Here is a 21,948-nt window from a genome sequence, read left to right as displayed (position 1 = left end):
CCAAACTCCTTGCAAACTCTTTGTTTTCGGACAGGAATCCGTAACCTGGGTGTACCTTAGGAATGAAAAGAAAAGGTTCTTGTAACATTATCATGTTGTAAATCTGCCTGAGCCACAGGATACTCAGTATTCTGCACGGTTGAAGGTGACTTCCTCACAGACCGGTTCTATTGCACTTTTCCTTTGTTCTCTCACCAGGCAGGCCACATTGGCATCTGTGTCTCTGTCCTGACCAGCTGCATTTGTCTACACTATCCAACAGAAACTCACTTGACTTTTCCTGCGGCTGGTCCACAGGCTTAGAGAACTTCACAAGGGCAAGTGGGTCACAGAGTTATGATCTACAAACTGTGGACAAAATAGATGAAAACCTCCACAATGACAGTTCTCCAGAGCCCACATTTGTCAGGTACAGTGGCACTCGGGAAACAGAGGCCAGCCTGGTCTACATGGTGAGTTCCAGGACAGCCAGGGCTATGTAGAGAGACCCTGAATGAATGAATCAATGAATGAATGAATGAATGAATGAATGAGAGCCCAAGCTCTAAGCCACACAGTACACCTTATTCCCAATAGCAGAAGGTGTTCTAACACTCCCAGAGCCTCTGCCAACTGCACTCCAATGGAGGTCTGCTTCAACTTCTACTTTATTTTTTCTTTTGGTATCTATTCTTCCCTCACTCCGTCTGGCCATCACCATCCGTCTGTGCTTTCTCCCCACAGGCAACAGCGTACACTCTAACCCGCGTCCTCATCTCTTTCACTCTCTTACACAGCCAGCCCCAAGCCACACCAGCAGTCAGCGCTGGAGCAATCCCTAGTAAAATACTTCTGCTGAAAGGATGGACGGGTTCCTGAGGAGCCAGAGTCTGAGCCTGAAACAGGGACAAATCTGACACTTGAGAACCAAGCGGCATGGGACAGAGTGACTTACACACTGCCCAATAGGAAGAGACCTTCACTCCATCACTCCATTTGAATAGAGAATGCCGTGTTATGACAAGCAAGAGTTAAGACAAGTTTTACTTCTGTTAAGTGCTAAGACGCTGTAAGCATCCTCAATATGGAGGCGTAGAAGAGGGCTTTGTTTAAGCATTTCTTTCTATAGAAACCAGCAGAGCCAGGTGCTGGCTGCTTCCATCCAGCTGTGGCAATAACTCTGTTTTAATATTAAATGTATACTTGGTCCTCTGGTTAAAAACAAAAATTACCATAGCTGATGTCAGAAATTAGTTTTTTCCTTGGATTCCTCTCCATCCGACCGAAATTGGGGTGGGGGAAAGGATTTACCAGTGTAAGTGATTAGCATTTTGTTGACACTAACGAACTGAGATAATTAGCAAATACACCGGTTTATTTCTAGCAATGCAAATGAGTGTGGACAATTTTTAAATGACTAAATTGAAATTTAAACAGTCTTTTCAGAACAGGAGGTTGGGATCTTTGGGGGTTTCTTGTTTTTGTTTTTCATGCTCTTATCACACTGAAAGGGTTAATGCTCAGAACTAATTGGGATTTCTTTCTTGCTGGCAAATGTGGAACTGAACTGAAGCCGCTCCCTGGTGTGAGAGCTGAGCCCGGCAGCCACCTGCAGCCGCAGCCACCAGCACTGCCAGATGCTGCGAAGCCTTTGATTTCCAGGAGTGAATCCGGCCACATTTAACGCAGGAGACACAAACTACTGCAACAGCATCTCAGTCTCTGGTGTTCTCCAATACACACTCCAGCTCTCCGCACGCTGCATAGGAAACAGCTGCGGAAGACAGGTTCATTCAGACTCAACAGCATCTCAGTCACTGGTGTTCTCCAATACACACTCCAGCTCTCCGCACGCTGCATAGGAAACAGCTGCAGAAGACAGGTTCATTCAGACTCACAGCTTGGGCCCTGGTTTTCCTAATGGCTTCCATGATGGCATCCATGTTGAGGTAGCTTTTACTGGTGGGAGCTGGGCCAACACAGACAGCCTCGTCCGCCATTTTCACATGAACCTAAGGAGACAAATCCTGCGTTAGCAGATGCTCTGTAGAAAAAATTACAACCACCCATAAGCAGACGCATGGAAGTGAATTTCTTTGCAAATATCCGCTAAAATAACAACACCGCTACAAAAAAGGCTCAGGGTCTGTATTAGCCATGACTCCATTAATTCCGCATGCCTCACCCACTGTCTGAGCAAACAATTTCTGTGATACACCTCCCTCCCCTCCTCGGTTCATCCATACATAAATCTGATATCAAAAACTACCTCACTACAAGGAACAGAGGAGCCCCATATTCTAATAGCAGACACATTCATGCCCAGGTCTGGGCAAGCTCCCCAGGAAGTGGGGTAATTAGAGGCGCTGAATGAAGGGACTCAATGAGTGTCCCTGCACAGCATCAGGTCGGCACCAGGCTCAAATTAAAGCCCAGAACTAAAGAGTTCAATATCATAACACGTGAACCAGAAAATTCTGAGAAGCATTTAAATACCCTCACGTTCGAGCTTTGTCCATTTTACATTTAGTCCTAAAAAACAATGACGTGTGTAGTAAGTGCTCAGTCTACTCAAATTCAGGCATGAGCTTTCCACCTTTAAGACAACTCACGCTACAAAATTTGAGTCCGTGTTTTTGCTGAAAGAGAGACTAGGTAGGCGTTCAACAGTGAAAGATAAACTGCTTAATCTCAAAAGAAATCTATTCTCTTTTCACTGAACATACTATGCTTTTGAACTAGAATCTTCTGATAATCTTACAGCTTAAGAAATTCACCATCAGACTATAATCATTTTTGAAAGGCAGATACATACAACTAGGTATAAACATTTATGATCCACTTCTTCACTGAGAGAGAAGGGGGAGGATCTCCAGTAGAAAACACTCGGGTGTCTCTAAGTCATAATCCTTAGTTCTGAACTAATTTTTAAAAACTACTTTTTGAGATGAGATCTGAAAACTTACAAAGCTGCCTTTTAAAAAGATCAGAATTCAATTCAATAAAATTTTCCAATTAAGTAAAAAATATCATTGCATATTAAATGGTAAATGATAACGGGCTCAAGGAAGTTACAGATCAGTATCTTAATACAAAACACTCAACCACAAAATACAAGGAAAGGTAGCCTTGCTTGAAAGGGGCTTTTACGTATTCCTTCATTTAAAGCAGGCTCTCTCCCTTTGCTTATCGCTGCTTGTTCTCACCCTCATGTTTCTCTACTGCTCTCAGACCATTTCAGATCCTGATATTATCAACTTTGTTGTTGTCCTTAAGGCTGTGCCTTTTGTTTGTTTTTTGTAAAGGAAAAATACTTACTGATCCTTTAGAAAGAACGCGTTAGCCAACTGAGGGTAGCTGCTGAAGTTAAACATGCACTTACTACTTTATATGACATATTTCTCTCATCACGTACTGAGTCTTCCCTGGGCACTCACGCTGGATGACTCTCCTTTAATCTGAACTCTCACAAATACTGGCACTGAATCACACTTGACCTAAGAACCTCATTTTAATGTCTTCACCAGCTATCTTCTTATAACATGTATCCCTTCTACAAATCTTGACAGACAAGAGAAAGACTGTGTCTTAAATTCTCTTTTAAATCTCCTAATAAGTTATGTGCTAAAAGTTCAGAATGGGAATAAATTGAATAACCTGAATTATTAAATGGTAAAGCTATTGTCTTTGAAGGAAAAAAGGAAAATGCCACAACAATAAGTCATTGTCTTTGCAGTCAAAGACTAGCTACACCCAAAGAATACCATCTCAGCCTGAAAAATGGGTCTAGAAAGTGGCATGCATATGGTGGAAAGGAAATTAAAAAATACACATGTGCCACAAACTTCTATAATAAACACACACAAATAAGGGAAATTGGGGGCTCTGATGGCACTCTGACTCCCTGAATCGTCTTGTCTTCACCTTCCATGATGTTGCATACATAACCTTCCTTTTCTGTTATTCTTTGCCATAATAGATATGGGTCTGTGCATTTCACAGACCCCTGGTAAACATACCGAGGACAAGCTCTGAGTCTAATACACTGTAAATAAATGGTACCACTCCCCCCCAAAGCTGTGATCTGACCTCCATCCACACTAGGGCACACTCATACACCCACATTTAAAGGACTAGCCATGTAGCTCAGTTTGTTCTGTGCCCACACAAAACCCTGGGTTAGGTCCCCAGCACCTCACAAGCTGGGCATAATGGCACATGCTTATAGTACCAGCACTTGAAAGGCAGAGACAGCAGGATCAGAAGTTTATGGTCATCCTGTGCTATATAGTGAAGGCAAGGACAATCTGAGATATATGTGACTATGTCTCAAAAACAAGAAGAGAAGAGGAAAGATGTTAAGTACTCCGTCAGCTTTCTATAAATTACTATAAATGATACCTGAGGTGAATCCGCTTGAGAAGAGGAAAGGATAACCGAGGCTAACGATTTTGGAAGCTTCCATCTATGACTGACAGGCCCACTACCTTGTGTCTGTGGCGGGACATATGGCGGGGAGTATATCATGAAACTAATTGTTATCTCCTGGCCAGGACTGAAAGAAGAAAGGAAAAGAAGGGGCTAGGGAGTATTCCTCCCTTAATGACAGATCCCCAGTGACAGGAAAACCTCCCACCAGGTCCCACCTCTGAAAAGTTTCTACACCCTTAGAACAGTTCCAAGTGGATGAACCCTTCTCATCAGTTCCTTTGAGAACACTTCCAGTCCAAACCATAGCAATATCTGACATACAGAACATCCTAGCTTAACGTCTTATAAACTAGGGAGTGTTGGTTCTTTTCCCTCCTGGTTTCAGGGCTAATCAAAGCTCCGGTTTCTGCCACTATCAAGTATCAAAGGAGGGGGGGGAAAGGCTCATCCTACATACAACAAGCCTGGGAAAATATCCAAATTCAGAATCAGAATGATGGTCTCTACTGAATATGCATTGCTTTTACAAAACTGTGAAATCAAAGTGTGTAAGACAACTATGAGATGCCAAAGGGCCATCTACACACAGAACCTTACAAGTGGTTTGTGTAGTTTTGAAACCGAATCCCCTTACTGCTCAGAAAGCATTCCAGCTGAGCCATATCAGTAGAGCCTCGGGATCTAGAACACTTAATTACAACAGTTCGTGGAAGATGCTTGCCTAGATTTAATTATAAAGGCTCCTTTATCCGATACCTAATATCCATTTGGGGAATAGGGCATAGGCTGAGAATCACTCTATGACTGACTCACAGAAGAACTCAACACTCAGTTGTCAACAGAATAAAATACTGTCAATACTGTTTTACCCCAACTTAACACTTCCTTCTAGATACATGACGTTCTTGCTTTTAGAAAGCCTGTGCACAGAGACACGCTCTCCTGCCCCAGCTCCTCTGAGGGCTCAGCACAGACACAGCTCTCCTGCCCCAGCTCCTCTAAACTCTTCATACTATGGGCTTCATTCAGATAAAGCATCAGACGCAAGTCTGCCATAACTATCTCCAGACAACTATACTTCTCCTTTGCTGCTCCAGCCAGGCATCCACCATGAGAGCCACTGAGAAGCAGCATGGATAGGCAGAAAGGGAACTGAGCAACTAGAGATCAGGAGAGTCAAGTCCAAAGGGGCAAAGCACACACACTAGCCCTCAGAAAGTCTTGTGAGTAATTTCATTACAGGTGTAATTCCAAATGCACAGCTTTCACAAACTGATCTTTGATACTGAGAAAAACACAATCGCGTGATCGGCCATTTCTCTGGTCTTCACAGACTTGCATACAATGCAGCATGAACGAGGGCTGGCACCGTGAGCTGACACCTGAAAAGCTTCTGCTTCAAACGCACAGCAACGAATGAAGTCTACAGAAAGCAGGATGGCGGACGAGCAGAAGAAAATGGCAAATGGAATCAAAATAAGAAAATCACATAACAATGAGCAAAGCTGACCAACTATAAGCAGCTTCTTCTGCCAAAGGTGAGAGGCAGGTCCCTTAGAATGTTGGAAGGAGCAACAGGCTAAGGTGGAGCTGCCCACTGTTTCGGCTCCTACAGCGATTGGAGTCAAAAAGCAGAAGCAATTTTGTGACTGTTTGCCACATGTGTCCACAACCGTGATCCTAAGCTCCAAGCCAGGATCTGCAGAGCACAACGCCAACTGCGGCCACGAGGGCACTGCTTCTCAGAGAACTGAGTGTGTTGTTTCCTTAACCATCTTGGGGGTTTAGGGGAAGGGGCAGGGGACAGGAAAGAGGAAAACAAAGAACAGGAAGCAAGGGGTGGGGAGGTGATGAAAGGGGGTGTTTTAAATCTTCACTACAAATAAAGCCCAGAGACCAAAATTCCAGACCACACTGCAGACTAAGAAAACCACTAAGAAACTCAGCAACAAATAAAATAGTCCAAAAGAAACTAATTTTGCCAGTCTGGCAAACTTTCAAACACATTAATTTTTCATGAGTGAAAGCTTAAACATAGTTATTTCTATACATCTCTCCAGATTGTCATGTAAACTTTTTACTTTGATACTGAGACACTGCTGGATTTCCTGACATCCAAGCATCCCTGTTAATATTCATTGCCCATTGCTTAGTGCACAAAGCCCTAGGCCAGGGCCAGCAGGCTGGCTCCCCTCCTAAAAGATAGACCACGCCCTGGCCTCTGTCAAGGCTAGCCCCACCCAACTCCTTGACCTGTGACTCAAAGCTCCTACTTCTTGCTTTTCTCTTCTCCTCTGCCACTAAGCCTCTGTAAAGGAACCCCTGTGGTTCTAAGAGGCAGTCAGATAGCCCAAAATGATTTTCCAGTCTCAGAACTCTGTGCCACACAGGTAATACGGTGCAATGGTGACTTGGAGCATAAAGGTACCCCAGGACCCTCATGACAGAAAGAAATGACTCCCCCAAGTTGTTCTTTGACCTACACATACACACACACACTCTTTCTCTCTTTCTCTCTCTCTCTCAAAAAAAAAAAAAAACATAAACTTAAAATGCTTAAATAATCACAGTTAAGAACTGAACATCTTTAGGACTTCCTACATCTACCAGGCCTTTCTTCCTTGACAAGCCTTATTAGGGTCAAACAACGGTTACTAGTGAAAGAGATTTTAAACACCTCACAAAGGAAATGACAACCAAGTGAAGGGACATGACTAGATGATAAAACATTTCAGCATAAGGACCTGATCATTAATAAGCAATGAGAAACCAAAAACAGAGTAGTGATCATCATCTTAGGTCCTCTATTTTTTGTTTCCGCAATAGCATGCAAATATCAGAAACCTGGCAGTTCCATCTGGGTCGTTCCAATTTGAAATAGTTTCCAAGAGTCTGAGTAGAGATATTGGACAAGCAACAGAGAACTGAAGGCATAGCTGGGTAGTGGGGCGCTTCTTTCACATGTGCCAGGCCTCGGGTCTGGTCCCTAGCACAAAAGGGATCAGGGAAGCAGAGAAGAAGTGTCCCATAAATATAGCACAATAGTTACATCTTCTTACCCTACACATCTCTCCTGCTGGAGAACACCATGAGAGCAAAAAACGGGTTCTTCCTGGTCACTCTTCACACTCAGCCCCAAAAATACACTAATTAAAAAACCTAACCTTCAGGGGTCAGTAATGGCATGAACCTTAATCCCAGCACTCAGGAGGCAAGGGCAGGTTCAAGGCTACCCTGATCCACAGATCAAGTTCCAGGATAGCCAGAGATGCACAGAGAAACCCTGTCTCAGAGAGAAAAAAAAACACAACCTTCAAAATAATAAGCTGTACTTTCTTTGTAAGGAGGAAGGGACTTTTCACATAGTATTGAACACAGTGGGCTAGACTGGAAAGAGGGGGCCACTGAAAAGCAACAAGGAATCTGAAAGTAGCTCCACAGCTTACCAAAGGGATAGTCCTTGGCAGCTCATTGCATCTCTGCAGCACTGGACCCAAACTAAATCCAATGCACTGCATAATTCTGTACATTTCTATCTAGCACACTACAGACACCAAGTGATAAACATAGTATTGAATTTCTATTGTCAATTTGATCACATTAATAAACACCTTTGGGTGCATCTGTGAGGAAAAACCACTGAGGCAGAAGGAAGACAGCTGGATGTGAGTGACACCATCCCATGGACTGAATAGAAAGAGAAAAGGCCCTCTGAGAACTGACATTCCCCTTTCTCAGTTTTCCAATTGGTAGCAAAAAGAAAGAAAGAAAGAAAGAAAGAAAGAAAGAAAGAAAGAAAGAAAGAAAGGAAGGAAGGAAGGAAGGAAGGAAGGAAGGAAGGAAGGAAGGAAGGAAGGGAGGAAGGAAGGGAGGAAGGGAGGGAGAGAAAGAGAAAAAAGCCACTCCCACTAATATGCTGCCCACTCCATGATGGACCGTGTCTGTCTGAACTGTGAGCCAAGATGAAACCTTCTTCTCTGAAGTTGCCTTTGGCCAGAAACTTGGACACAGGACTGAGGAAGGAAGCTAACACAGCACACACACACAATGATACCAAAACAGACTGCCGCCACATACACACTGCCCTACAAACACGGGAGCATCACAGCAAAGACACGCTGTGCTTTCTAATATTGGAGTACTTTTTCCAAGAGGTATTACTTCCAGTCCTCCTTAAATAGATACTCAGAGAAAAATGAATCCATGATTCAGTACTATTTCACATCACAAGGTATAACAACATTAAAATAAATATGTTTATTTTAACTATGTCATTCAAATTCACTGTGTGTGTATATTTCTAGGGATCAAACTCAGGGTGTTTTGTTCTAGTTAGGCAACCCAACCACTGAGTCACATCCCAGCTCCCACTTCTTTTGACCTGCAGAAAGTGCTTTTGGAAATCTGCCTTTTATAATAATGGGAGGGTTTGTCCCAAGACCTTCTTAACTTTTTATTAACAAGAATTTCTGGTGCTAAAGCACTGGTATAGCAAACAGAAGAGCAAGGCTGGTGCCCTGCTGGGCTATGGAGTTGCAACTTTGCTGTTCGGGTTATAGGATAATAACAGGAATAATAATTTTGTCCTTTTATATATACTGAAAATTTAGGAACAAACGAGTAAAATGTTGTAAGTCTCTCTTTGGGGTTTTGTTTATTTAAAATCTGGTGAGCTCAGGGCATGTTGCTCTCCCTCCAAGAGCATTTGCTGAGCATTTGTGAAGCCTTGAGTTCAGCTTCCAGCAAGAGAAAGAAGAGACGCTGAAATGTTCTGTGAGATGACCAGGTACATAAATATATAAACACATCTAATAATCCATATGTGAAGATATTAATACCAAGGTTCTTCTCCTGCCCAACTCCTGAATAAAGTCACAGCCCTTCTTCACCCGATGACTGGTTGGCCCTTCACGCCAGGGGGTTTTAGCCATCAACCATCTAAGCTGCTGTGCTGGGTTGTGACAATTTAGTCTGCTAAGCTCACAGCTCCCAAGGGAGAGAGTTGGTTGCAAGTTTGACTTCTGTTGCTGCTGACCACTATCTATGGACTTTAATAACCACAGCCCACAGGATAACACTTCGTTAGCCATAATGTTGCCTTAATTATGTTAATAAATAAAGGACACAGTTTGGTACAAAGTTTTATTAAATTCGCCAGTGTTGAAAATTTTTGAAAGACTGTGTGTTCATCTGTACAGCATCACTATAAATTTGTCTACAGATAGATACTGTTTGCTTATGGACTTATGCTGTATTTCAATTTATTTTCTAAAGGAGCTCAATTTATGAGCTCCATTTCCTCAAACTCTGTACATTTCTAACTGATAGTTTCACGACAGATGTCTCTATGCATGCTGGGCACAGAATGGGTTCACCTGGCATAAAGAGACCACCCACCACAGCAAAGGGGGCCCACCCCATCTGACGCTAGAGTGTTTTCATGGCTGAAAAAAATTACTGCTTTGATTTTTCCATAGCTTCGTGTATTAAATATTAATTGCTCTCTGAAATGCTTGAATTATTTTTCATCTTGAAAAATAAAGACATGTGAATCTTAGTTTTGAACCCAAGTCATTTATGCAGTAGCAAATAAGCCAGAGTACTCATGATGAATCTAAGAGGCTAAGCAACAAAAACAACAAACAAACAAAACACCATTTTAAGAGCCGGCGGTGGTGGCGCACGCCTTTAATCCTAGCACTTAGGAGGCAGAGGCAGGCGGATCTCTGTGAGTTCGAGGCCAAACAAACAAACAAACAAAAAAAAACCACCATCTTAAAAAGAAAAAAAACAGAAGAGAAGGCTAAGCAAATTCTTAAAGGACTCTGAAATTAAAGATGTACTCTAGCACATTAAAGGGAGGGGCGGCTACTTTAAAATGCAACCCACAAAGCCAACACAATTGACACAATTCTCTATTTTTATATGCACAAAGCAAATTGAGGTTATTTTGTTGAAAAATAAGAGAGTGATAGCTGAATTCAGCTCACATACATAGTGAATTCAGCAATAATTGTATTTTTTAAATACACAACCTGACAGGCACTATGGTAGATAATAATGAATCAGCATGGGAGCCATTTAATATACTTCTTGATTAACTCATTGCCTGTCCGGTTCGCACAGACATGCTTACATGTCATAATCGTCATAATTCCCATCACCCCCACCGCTAACACTCCAGCACCTTGATGAGTGCGCAGCTCCCAGACGGGCCATTGCTAATGCTGTGACTCTCTTCTGACTTCTGCCACTGTCCCGCAGGATCTCCAATTAAACAGAATGCCTCTGATGAGCCGTATTAATGCGAACAAATTCCTGCCAGGGATCCCATCCTATTCCATTTTGCCCCGAAATGTAGAGGAAGTAATTTAGCTAAGCCAAGATAATCAAAACATTTAAAATTGAGAGAGTATAATGTCTCTGCAGAATAAGTTTTTCTAAAGACAATAATAGCAGAAAAGAAAAAAAATGTCTAAACATTTCAAATGCATTCTTCTCCTGATTAGTTCTTTATTGAAAGGTTTAGTGTTTCAAATTTGCATAAGTATATACAATATATTCCTGATCTTAAAAGGAGACTAATGGCTAAGTTTTATGAGAAAAGTGAACAACAAGTTTTTAAGCAACTATGCCATTTAAAAATCCCTTGATTCACTAGACCCAGAGGTCCTAGACTGTAAGAGTCCCAGCTACTCGGAATGTTGAGGTTGAAGGATCACTTCAGCCCAGAAGCTCAAACACAATAAAACCTCATTCCAAAGTCCTTACTGCCACCCCCTACCAAAAAATGTTAACAGCCTTCTGACTGATTACCTAAGTGCAAGGACTAAACTAAGTCGATTGAACCAAGTCCTGCCTTCCCTCCGTGTGCAGCACTAGAGCAGCTTCCAGGGGCTTTCCGATGCAAACTCTTCACTGAAGGATGTCAGTTATAAACATCTGTTTAATACCGATAAATACTCAGAATAATCTTTGGGTCTAAACATTAAGAAGTGTTATGGCCTACAAAGTCCAACTGGAAAACATGGATCACAATGGCCAATATCTTAACATATCCTTATTAGTCAAGGCAACTTAAGAATGTATTTCTTACAGGGCTGGCAAAATAATCCAGTAAGTAAAGAGACTTGATACCAGTTCTGACGCCCAGAGTTCAATTCCTACTCCCCACAGGACAGTGGGAGAAAAGACTCCTGCAAGGCATCCTCTGATCACACACCTAATATGGTGCTTGCACCAGGACTGGAGAGATGGCTCAGCTGTTAAGCATTGGCTTCTCTTCCAAAGAAGCTGGGTTCAATTCCCAGCAACCACAAAATGGCACTATTGTCTGTATGATTCAAGTCTCGGGAGCTCCAATACCTTTTTGTGGCCCTTGTGGACACCAAGCATACACGTGGTGCAAACATACATGTAGGCAAAACAATCATAAATTAATTTAATGTAATAATAAATGTATGTAAAAAGAATATGCTACTTAACTATATCACCTTAGGAATAATACTGGTAGCTCCCAAGCCTGAAATTCTAGCTACTAGAGAGGCTGAGGCAGGAAATTCTGTGAGTGTCAAGGTTTTCTTGAACAACAGATGAGTTCAAGAAAAAGAAAAAACTCTAACTTTTGCCCAGTTTGAAATGATGAGAAATATTCTGAAATCATCTATAAAGGGGGAAAATGATTGGCTGTTGCATTTCAATTATATTAATCTTGGTAGATACCTAAAGTAAAACTAGAGATGAGCTAAACCAAGATATAAATATATTTCTTCATAATGATATATATTTAAAGAAATGGGAAAAAAAAGAAGCTATTCCAACAACTTCCTCGAATGGTAAGTGTTCCCCTCAGGTCTCCTACACCACAGCCTACATTAATGTATTCCAGTTCCATTTACCTGATCATTACCCTCTGGTTTGTTCAGCTGGAACCAGCATACACTAATTACTTGGGCATCACGATGTCCTATTTGTCCTCCGGTCCTCCCCAGCCAGCAGGGGAGTATTATCAAGGGTGGGCACAAAGAGTGATGACTCCCTCACTGGACTGTCAATCACCCCTGAGTACTCCCAGGAAACACCACTCCGTCTCATTATGGATCCCAAGGCTGAAACTCAAGCACCCACCAGGAATCACACTTTAAACAGCAGGCTGCTTGGGTAGGATGTAAGTCACCATGAATAGTTTCCTGATTTTAGGGTCCTGTTTCAAAGCTATAAATATCAGATATTGCTCATTTAAATTCAGCATGACTGTACACAAAGCAATAAAATGGGAGTATAGAAAAAATACGGCCAAGTGTTGAAGCACAGAATCATTTTCCTTGTTGAAATGAAGAGTCTTCACCTTTTAAATTTAACCTTGATTAAATCTTTTCGTTCAAAAAATTAATTTCTAACTTTAGTGGTTTAATAAAAATATTTTATTCCTTTATGTGAAAAAATATTTTGATCTTTTTACTTAAAATACAAAGAATCACTGGATGCTACCTGAGAGCATCTGGGACAGAAATACGATCATCTCTAAACAGTTTCCGCACTGCTCACCAACTAAGGAAACTACTAGTCACTACAACAATTAAAAAGTTCTCACCTTCTCTGAACGATCTAAAATCACAGTAAACTAGAAATTAACAGTGTGACATGTTCCTTCCTTGCCTTGTAAGTTAGCAAAATAGTGACGAAGCCCTCATTAGTACGTCAAGAAATTCTCTCAAAATACCAAAGTAGCCTCTGCTAAGAGCCAGTGTGTTTATGCAGGCCTGTCTGCTCTTGTGCTAATGGGAGGCCCTAGCTCACTCTGGCTGGAGAACGTGCTCTCCTGTCAGCTTTCCTAGGACCCTGCTAGGACAGCAGTTCTCAACCTGTGGGCCAAGATCCCTTTGGGGGTCAAAAAACCCTTTTACAGGGCCACCTAAGACCATCTGAAGACACAGATATTTACATTAAAATTCATAACAAAAGCTAAATTCTAGTTTTTATGGTGGGGTCACAGCATGAGGAACTTACTGTTTCGGAGGGCGGCTGTGTTAGGAAGGTTAAGAACCACGGCTCCAGGCCATCCTTCCTCCCAAATTAATGCTCTGTTCAATTTCAAAACAAAAATACTGTGTTCACTAGGGTTTAAAATGAAAAACATACAAAATAACTTAGAAATAATTAGCATTTAAAATATTCAGTTTTCTGATATAAAATCTGGAAGTCCTCCTCATTTAGGTCTTAAAACTTTGATGTTAAGTTCAAATCACACAGTTTGCAGACTAGAAACTCAAGCTTATTTTGCCTTCATTGTCCACCATTCTATAGCTCTTGTCTTAGGACATTACCTAGCATGTCTGAAATGCTACTAAGTTGTCATATTAAGGTCTTGAGAATGAGATGACCAACCTCAAAAGATGCATCAAAAAGGTCTCCAGCCCCTCCACATGTGAGGGCACAGCTAAAAACCTTCATCTCTTTATGAGGGCAATTCCTAAAAATCAGAAAGGAGACCCACACCAACGGCCAAACTTTCCAGGTCCCTTACCTTGACTTTCTAATCTCTACAATTACAAAGCTAATTTTCTATTGTGTATAAGCCAGCTCATTGATGGTACTGTGTTGGTGCCGTTTAAACAGAATAATCAAGCAAGAAAGAAAACAAGACTCAAACATCTAAAATCAGGAATGAAAATGGAGCTATTACCACACCCCTCACAGAAATAAAACACTAACAAAGAAATACCATAACAAGTTCATACCAATGAACTACAAAACAGACGAAGTGGACAGATTCCTAGACCCAAACAAATTCAAATATTGACTAAAAAATAACAACAGAGCATCAGCAGTCAAAGAACAAATACCCACAGAGAAGCCAGATCCAGGCCTCATAGATGAATCATACAAACACTTAAAGAGTGCCAACGCTTTACACGTGTTCCCTGCAAAACAGAAGACTTTTCAATCCATAAGGCCAAGATAACCAATTTTTTGTTTTATTTTGTTTTGTTTTTGTTTTTCAAGTTCTCTGTGTAGTTCCTGGCTGTCCTGGAACTCACTCTGCAGATCAGGCTGACCTTGAACTCACAGAGATCCACCTGCCTCTGTCTTCCAAAGCAAGAATTAAAGGGGTACTCCACCCCACCCTCCCTACTAAGATATTTTAATACTGACCAAAGATAGGAAAACTACAAAGCAGTGTCCTCCAAACTAACAGTCAACTCAAGGATGTTTCCAGTTAGCTTCTGCCTCACAAAGAAAGCAAGAGAATTTATATAATTCAGATGATAGGTGTTTGGCTAGCAGGCACAAAGCCCTGGGTTTGATCCCCAACATGCAATGAACTTAGAATTGGGGCACATGCCTATAATCTCAACACTTGGGTGTTGGAGACAAGAGAATCAGAAGTACAAGGTTATCTTCAGTTACAGAGTCTGAGTACAACCTAGGCTACATGAGATGTTGTAACGAGAGAGAGAGAGAGAGAGAGAGAGAGAGAATTTTGAAGAATATATTGAGCATGAAAGGAGCTAGCTCAGTAATTAAGAGCACTTGCTGCTCTTGCAGAGAACCAAGGTTCAGTTCCCAGCACCCACATCACAGTTCACACCCATCTATAACTCCAGTTCCCGGAATTCTGATGCCATCTACTGTCATGTAGGGGTGATGTGGGATGTCCTTCTGTATATGCCTTGCTTTTATTGGCTATGAATAAAGTTGTTTTGGCCTATGGCAGGGCAGAATATAGCCAGGCTGGAAGGGATAGAAAGAGAGAGTAGGCGGAGAAAGGGAGACACCAGGTAACTGCCAAAGGAAAAGGACCTTAGGAACCTTAGGAACGTTACCGGTAGGCCACAGCCTCGTGGCTATACACAGATTGATAGAAATGGGTTAATTTAAGATGTAAGCACTAGCCAGGAATATGTTAGAGTCATTATTCAAACAGTGTTGTAATTAATACAGTTTCTATGTGATTATTCAGGTCGTAAGGCGGGGAAAAGAACAAGCAGTCTCTGCCTACATAGAAGCATTGCGCAAACATACATGCAAGCAAATACTAATATATATAAAATAAAATCTTTAAAAAGTAATAAAGTAGCAGTTCTCACATCATCTCATTATTACCACATGAGAAATGAAAATTATTACTACTGAAATCATCAAGTTTTAAAAAATTAGCAAGGAATAAGGATCAATTTTTTTTCAAATCAAACTATATATACAAAACCAATTTAACTGCTTTTTATTAGAAGATATTTTGAACACAACCATCAAATAAATTATGCAGCTAACATTTATTTTCAGCAAATTAGTTTGCAATTCTTTCATCTAGATTTTTGAAAGGGAAGTTACAATAAGACAGAATGAGTAACAGTTTCGAATAGAACACATTTTAAAACCACTACACTTTAAAGGATCTTTCTACTAAGTTCATTACTAAACTACAAAAGTGACATTATCAAAAACAGAGCAAAAGGACAAAAACCAGTGACTTAAAAGTACAGCTACTCACATCTAGTCCACGGAGTTCTAACACTCTGCCCTCTTTTCCCATGGGATTTCTTCCTACTCATAGTTCATTGCTGCTAGAAAAGGCCTGCTGTGTTAAAGACGCCACCTAAAATTACACACCATCCACCGCTTTATGCCATACCTCCTTTTGTTCAGATCCAATTAGCATCGGCCTATCTCTCATTTATCAAACTTTCTGCTGAACGCATTAGTGCCTTTAGGAAAGATTAGACAATGACAGCATTCCCTCAGCGATCCTGGAACTATGCTGGGAGATGTTCATAAATGGGCACTGTGCAAACAGCCCATCCATCTGCCAACTGTCTTGTGCTTGGTTTTAATCTATTTGCTGACCAGCAGTAAGCCTGGCCACCTTGGTCTGCAGCTTGAGGGGGGCAGGGACAGTTAAGACATTATAATACTTCCATTGTGTTTGTGTTGACAGGGAATAACTAAATAGTTTTTAAAATGGAATACACCTTTTGCAAGTGAAGGAAAAATAAAGTAAATATCCTTTCATTTCTAGCCTGATGGAACCAAATTAAGTCCTGCCTGAAACTAAGTAAAAATATACTCACAGAACTGGCGTCAACATCACTGTGAATGGCAACTGTCTTGATGCCCATCTTCTTGCAAGTTTTAATAACCTAGTCAAAACACATCATAAGTTAACCAAGATCTAGATGCAAAGGGGCTTTAATCCATTTCAGAGAAAAATAAAAAATAATTCAAATTTTACTCACCCTACATGCAATTTCTCCTCTGTTAGCAATGAGAATTTTATCAAAAGTCTGACAAGAGACAAAAAAGAAAACTGTTACTCTTACTTTAAAAAAAAACAAGATTTTCCCACAATTAACAATAAATGTATGTTTCTAGTACACAATTACTCTCTAGAGTAATACTAAACACTATAAATAATATGTTCATTTACAACCAGAAATCAATTAAATTCATCTGGTGTTGACTGAGTTTTCTGTCCCACCAGGTCCCACAGCCGTTCAGTTCCAAATAATCACACAGAGGTCTACATTAATTATAAACTGATTGGCCTATCAGTTCAGGCTTCTTATTAACTCTTATAACTTATATTAGCCCATAATACTTGTCTGTGTTAGCAACATGGCTTGGTACCTTTTTCGGCGAGGCAGTCACATCTTGCTTCCTCTGTATCTGAATGATAACTGCAGACTGAATCTTTTCTCTTCCCAGAATTCTCATTGCCCTGCCTATACTTCCTGCCTGGTCACCCTGCCTCTACTTCCTGCCTGGTCGTCCCGCCTATACTTCCTGCTTGGCTACTGGCCAATCGGCATTTCTTTAAAATACAAGTGACAGGGTACAGTCCATTGTCCCACAGCAATCTGGTAGGCTCTGGCCCAATAATAACTTGGTTAAAGCATTAATTGACTAGGTTAAATTATTTAAATAACCAAACTATACTGGTTGCCACAGAGAAACATGCCTACTATATTACAAAGTTCTGGATTCAACTCTCAGCACTTGCTGTTTTTACAGAGGACCCAGCCTCAGTTCTCAGCACCCACATGACAGCTCCCAACCATCCATAACTCCAGTGCCAGGGGACCCAACACCCTTTTCTGACTTCCTTGGGCACCAGGCACAAGGTACACATACACACATGCACGTAAACACTCATACACATAAAATAAAAATAAAATAGAGTGTATTCTTGTATCTTAGGAAAGACACTGTTTTAGCCTACATTTGGAAAGCCTAAAATCTCCAAACTGGAAAAACTTCAGAAGTCTTGATTTAACACACACGGCTTAGTCTCCTAGGCAGCCTGAGACCATCCTTGCTGCTAAACTGGTAAACTCTTAACTTAATGAAACCTGAGCCAGTCTTGATCACAGAATCCACTCACCGAGGCCTCATAGTGTGAGGTCATCTACCTTTCCTTGTTCAAACGGTCACAATAAATTCCTGTTAAACAGTACGTATTTCCTAAGAAATGTGGTGCTCTTGAAACAGTCAAGTTTTAACCAGCATTACACAGACTGCATCTGGTAGAAGTGTTGGATCACTGCTGTTAGTTACAAGCTAAGCAACCGTTGGCACAAATATGCAGTATAAAGTATTATCAAATCATAAAGACACAGTAAAAGTCCCTCTTACTTCCTGTTCCACAGTGACTCTAAGTCAGTCTGGAGTTGCCCAGGATGAAAACCAACAATTCCGCATGTTCTCCTACCCTGGATTCCCAGGAAGCAGAGCAAAGATCATGGAAGCACCTCCCACTGAAGCCTGAAGGTAGTAAGCACACACTCAAAGAGGGTTAGCGCTAGTGACTGCTATAGAAGGGGTTAAACTCTCCCTCCCTCACAACGGAATTTAGGTTTTAGGTCTCTGAGAAGGGCAAAGCAAGTGTGTCTCCCAACAAAGGGCTGTTTATCCACATTGCCCTTCCATTCTGGGTCTAGGGAGAAAAACACAGAAAGCCTAAGCCAGCCTCACAGTGTCTCATGGACAAATCCAGCAGCCCCCTGTGAGTCATGTTCAGACTTGCCCAAGCTTGTGCAAGCATGTCTCAAAATGATAAAGACTAAAGCTCAATGAATTAAAAATATACTAATGTAACTGCTGCTGGCTTAACTAACTACGTATGAGATGACCTGACTGTCCCTCGCTGTGTCTGAAAGGAGCCTGCACACTCATCTCAGGGTCGTCACCATTTTGCACAGGTGAACGGCCCTGCAAATGCTAGAATATTAATAAACGCCCTTTGCTTTTACATACTGTTTGAGTCTGGGGTCTCGGTCCCCTTCAGCATTTCCTCAGACCCTTACAGTACTCATTCCTACAGCACTCACGCCAAACTGTCTAAGCAGTAAGAAAACTGTGTGAAAATCAATATTTGCATTTGGCATGTCTTCTATATTCATAAACTGTACAAATTCAATATGGATCAGCACATCAATCTTCCAGCCATAAATTTTCTTTTAAATTACACACATAGATGCCTCAAAACCTTTTTTTAATTTATGTATTTTATGTGTATGAATGTTTTCTCTGAGTGCATATGTATGTACATGCATGTGTGGGACTGGTACCTGTAGAGATCAGAGGAGGGTTTCAGATCCCCTGCAAGTGGAGTCACAGATGGTTCCGGGATGTGGGAAACTGAACTCGGGTCCTGTGCAATAGCAACAGGTGCTCCAGCCCCTCAGAAATTCTAAAGCACTGAAGATACACCCTGGTCCCTGCCCCAAAGGCATTCTTCCACTGAAAAAAGGTACTGAGGCACATGGCTAACATAGATCAGAATAATGGGTTAATCAAGATGTGAGAGTTAGCCACTGAGAGGCTAGTGCTAATGGGCCAATCAGCTTATAATTTATGGAGACCTATGTGTGATTTTCTTTGGGGCTAAACAGTTGTGGGAACCAGGCAGGACAGAAACACAAACAAGCATACCATTCATGTTACAATTACAACATCAATAAAATTCAATCCGTCCACTGAACACGATGGGGCAACAAGAAAGTAAAACTATTCTAACTTAACTCTTGAGAGTGTTCATAAAATACTCACTTTTTCTTGAGGGTCATGTCCCGCAGAACTGAGGCTTCTTGACACCACGAGGTACTGCTGTGAATAGACAGGTGCACGCTATTAAAAAATAGAAAAAAGTGAAAGCAATTAAATTCTTGTGGGTTTTACCTTTTTTCAGAATACTTCTTTAAGTTTGCTTCTACCTAAAATTTTCAGTCTACATATACAATGCTAAGAGCATAACTTGGTTATCAATCAAAGGGAAACCATAACTGAAGACTCATCCCTTTGACATGTGAGAGGAACCAAAGGTGTGAGACGAAAACATGGAAACAGAGGTGGGGGCAGAGTGAGGAGCACACACCAGATGGGGGTGACCCATCAGAGCAGGGCGTGACCCACCAGAGGGGGGATGACCCACCAGGGGGGGATGACCCATCAGAGAGGGGCGTGACCCATCAGAGAGGGGCGTGACCCATCAGAGAGGGGCGTGACCCACCAGAGCTGGGGTGACACACCAGAGGCAGCCTCTGAAGGGTGTAGCAGGTGTACATTTCAGAGGAAGGGCGTCCAGCTAACATACTGTGGCTTTAAGGTGCTTTGATTTCTCAATTCTAACAGTGACTAGTAACTTTAAAAAAGTTCCCTTTTTATTTGCTGAGTCATTACTTTTTTCCAGCACACAGGGATCTGATGGATAAAAGTCTGAAAATAATGAAGTTCACTTCTAGTTTATTTTATTTATGGAGAAAGTGTATCTTAATGCCTTAAGACATCAAGAAAATAAATAATGAAAATTGTGACACATATGGGATGGGATCTGACTATGTCTCTGACTGGATGTCCTTATTGTTGGTTTGGGTTTGGTTTGGGGATTTTTGCTTGAGAAAGGGGCTCACTGTGCAAACAAACTGTAAAAAAAAAAACTAAAAACAAAGCTCAAATGCAAAAGCTAGCTGGGCATTTCTCCATGTCTGCTGGGTCACATATACAGTGAGCTACACAGCAGCCCTTACAGCTTCACCCGTGGACAGAAGAGCTGGCATGCTGACCAGCTCTCCTAATATTACAGCCACACAGTGGTCTCCTGCAGCACTGTGCCAACCTACTCTGTTCAAAGTAATGCTATTTTACCCAGGCATGGGGGCACAAGGTGGAGGCAGGTGGAGCCCCTAAAACCCATGACCTCACTAGCTACACGTAATTTCTGAGTTCACAGTGCTAGACACCATGGGTCCTCTCCTACTGAGTGGGTCTTAAGTCCAATCAGATGACTGATGGTGACCCAAGGATATAAGTGCTATTATTCCATCTTCCAAAATCTCTTTTATGTAAGGCAAAAACCACATGTATCTTAGTCACTGAAATCAAGTGTATTGGGGTTATAGATGCAGCTCCTAGGCTACTTGGCACCCACAGGTGCCTGGCATTCATGAGGGCCAGGTTTCAATCCAAAGCACACAACATAATGATATTAATTGGTACACTTCATTTCTGATGAGAGAAATCAAATGAGATTTTTTTCAAGAGATTCACAGACATTCTCAGTATCACAGTTACTTCACTTAAGAGACTGTGAATAAATGATGATACTTTCTTATAAATTCCAAATGTCTTTGCAAAAAGCAAAGCTTTGACGAGGATTTACTAAGAGGATAGTTTTTAAGACCTTGCAGTAAGAAAGAATTTCTAGATTCCAGAATACTTAGCTAACTGGCATGCTTACATGGGAGGTTATGCCAGTCTGTTCAGTGCAGCATGAATAGACAAAAAAAGTTTGCTGCTTATGAAGTCGATGATAAAATGTAGTGCAGTCATACAGTGGGGAACTCTCTAGAAGCTACGTACAACAGACTAAATCTATGTATTAACTGCAAAAGAAGAAAATCATCAGGAAAGAAAGTTGAAGTAATGGACATATTATAGTGACGCCTGTGTGAATTTGAATAAAACCAGCTTATCAACCCGACTAGCATACTGATTATGAAAAACACTTTTCTCTGAAACCCTAAAGCATTAATTTTGGGCACATGTATCAGTTCCCAGAATTGGTTACGGCTGTTGATATTAAGAAAGTAAACTGTGGCCAAGCAAAGTAATTAAATGATACAATCTAAATATCCATTTTTCTTTAAAACAAAAGCTCTCTGGGACAAGGAACAACAGCAATGACAAATGCAAACTGACGCTTGCATTTGGGGGAAGAATGCAGCTTTCCACACAGGAGAGGAATGACAGCGCCTGAGGACCAGCACAAGCTCCACCTCACAACGAACGCTTCTCTCTCAGTTAGAAAACAAGAGCCCAGCTGATTTCCCCCCAAGGCTCTGCACTGACCAGAACTGCTATTATTCAAAATAAGAACTTAGTCCCTGCACACAAGAGCCACCAGGAGTTACAGAAAACACACAGTTTATTCTAACAACACAACAGCCAAGATGGTGGAAGCGCTGTCAGTATTGAGCCTCTATGACAGGAAACAAACAGAAAATGCAGAAGAGCTTTTATAATTTTGAAAATGTGAACATG

The 21,948-nt window shown here is 41.3% G+C and overlaps 1 protein-coding gene across 1 annotated transcript in view; it reads right to left on the bottom strand.

Moving 5' to 3' along the window:
* The window catches only part of Pcca (propionyl-CoA carboxylase subunit alpha), a 281,682-nt gene that overhangs the window by 236,414 nt on the left and 23,320 nt on the right, over positions 1 to 21,948 (bottom strand). The window contains exons 2-6 of the mRNA XM_075950227.1: positions 19,459 to 19,536; positions 16,647 to 16,694; positions 16,482 to 16,550; positions 1,878 to 1,991; positions 2 to 55 (exon numbers count right to left, since the gene is read on the bottom strand). Coding sequence (XP_075806342.1) covers positions 2 to 55; positions 1,878 to 1,991; positions 16,482 to 16,550; positions 16,647 to 16,694; positions 19,459 to 19,536 — 363 coding nt within the window. The remainder of the gene's footprint in view (position 1; positions 56 to 1,877; positions 1,992 to 16,481; positions 16,551 to 16,646; positions 16,695 to 19,458; positions 19,537 to 21,948) is intronic.

The sequence above is a fragment of the Microtus pennsylvanicus genome, chromosome 15 (assembly GCF_037038515.1).
Source record: "Microtus pennsylvanicus isolate mMicPen1 chromosome 15, mMicPen1.hap1, whole genome shotgun sequence".
In the NCBI taxonomy this organism is placed as follows: domain Eukaryota; kingdom Metazoa; phylum Chordata; class Mammalia; order Rodentia; family Cricetidae; genus Microtus; species Microtus pennsylvanicus.
The sequence above is the reverse complement of the archived record's forward strand: the minus strand, read 5'-3'. Positions and strand labels throughout refer to the sequence as shown.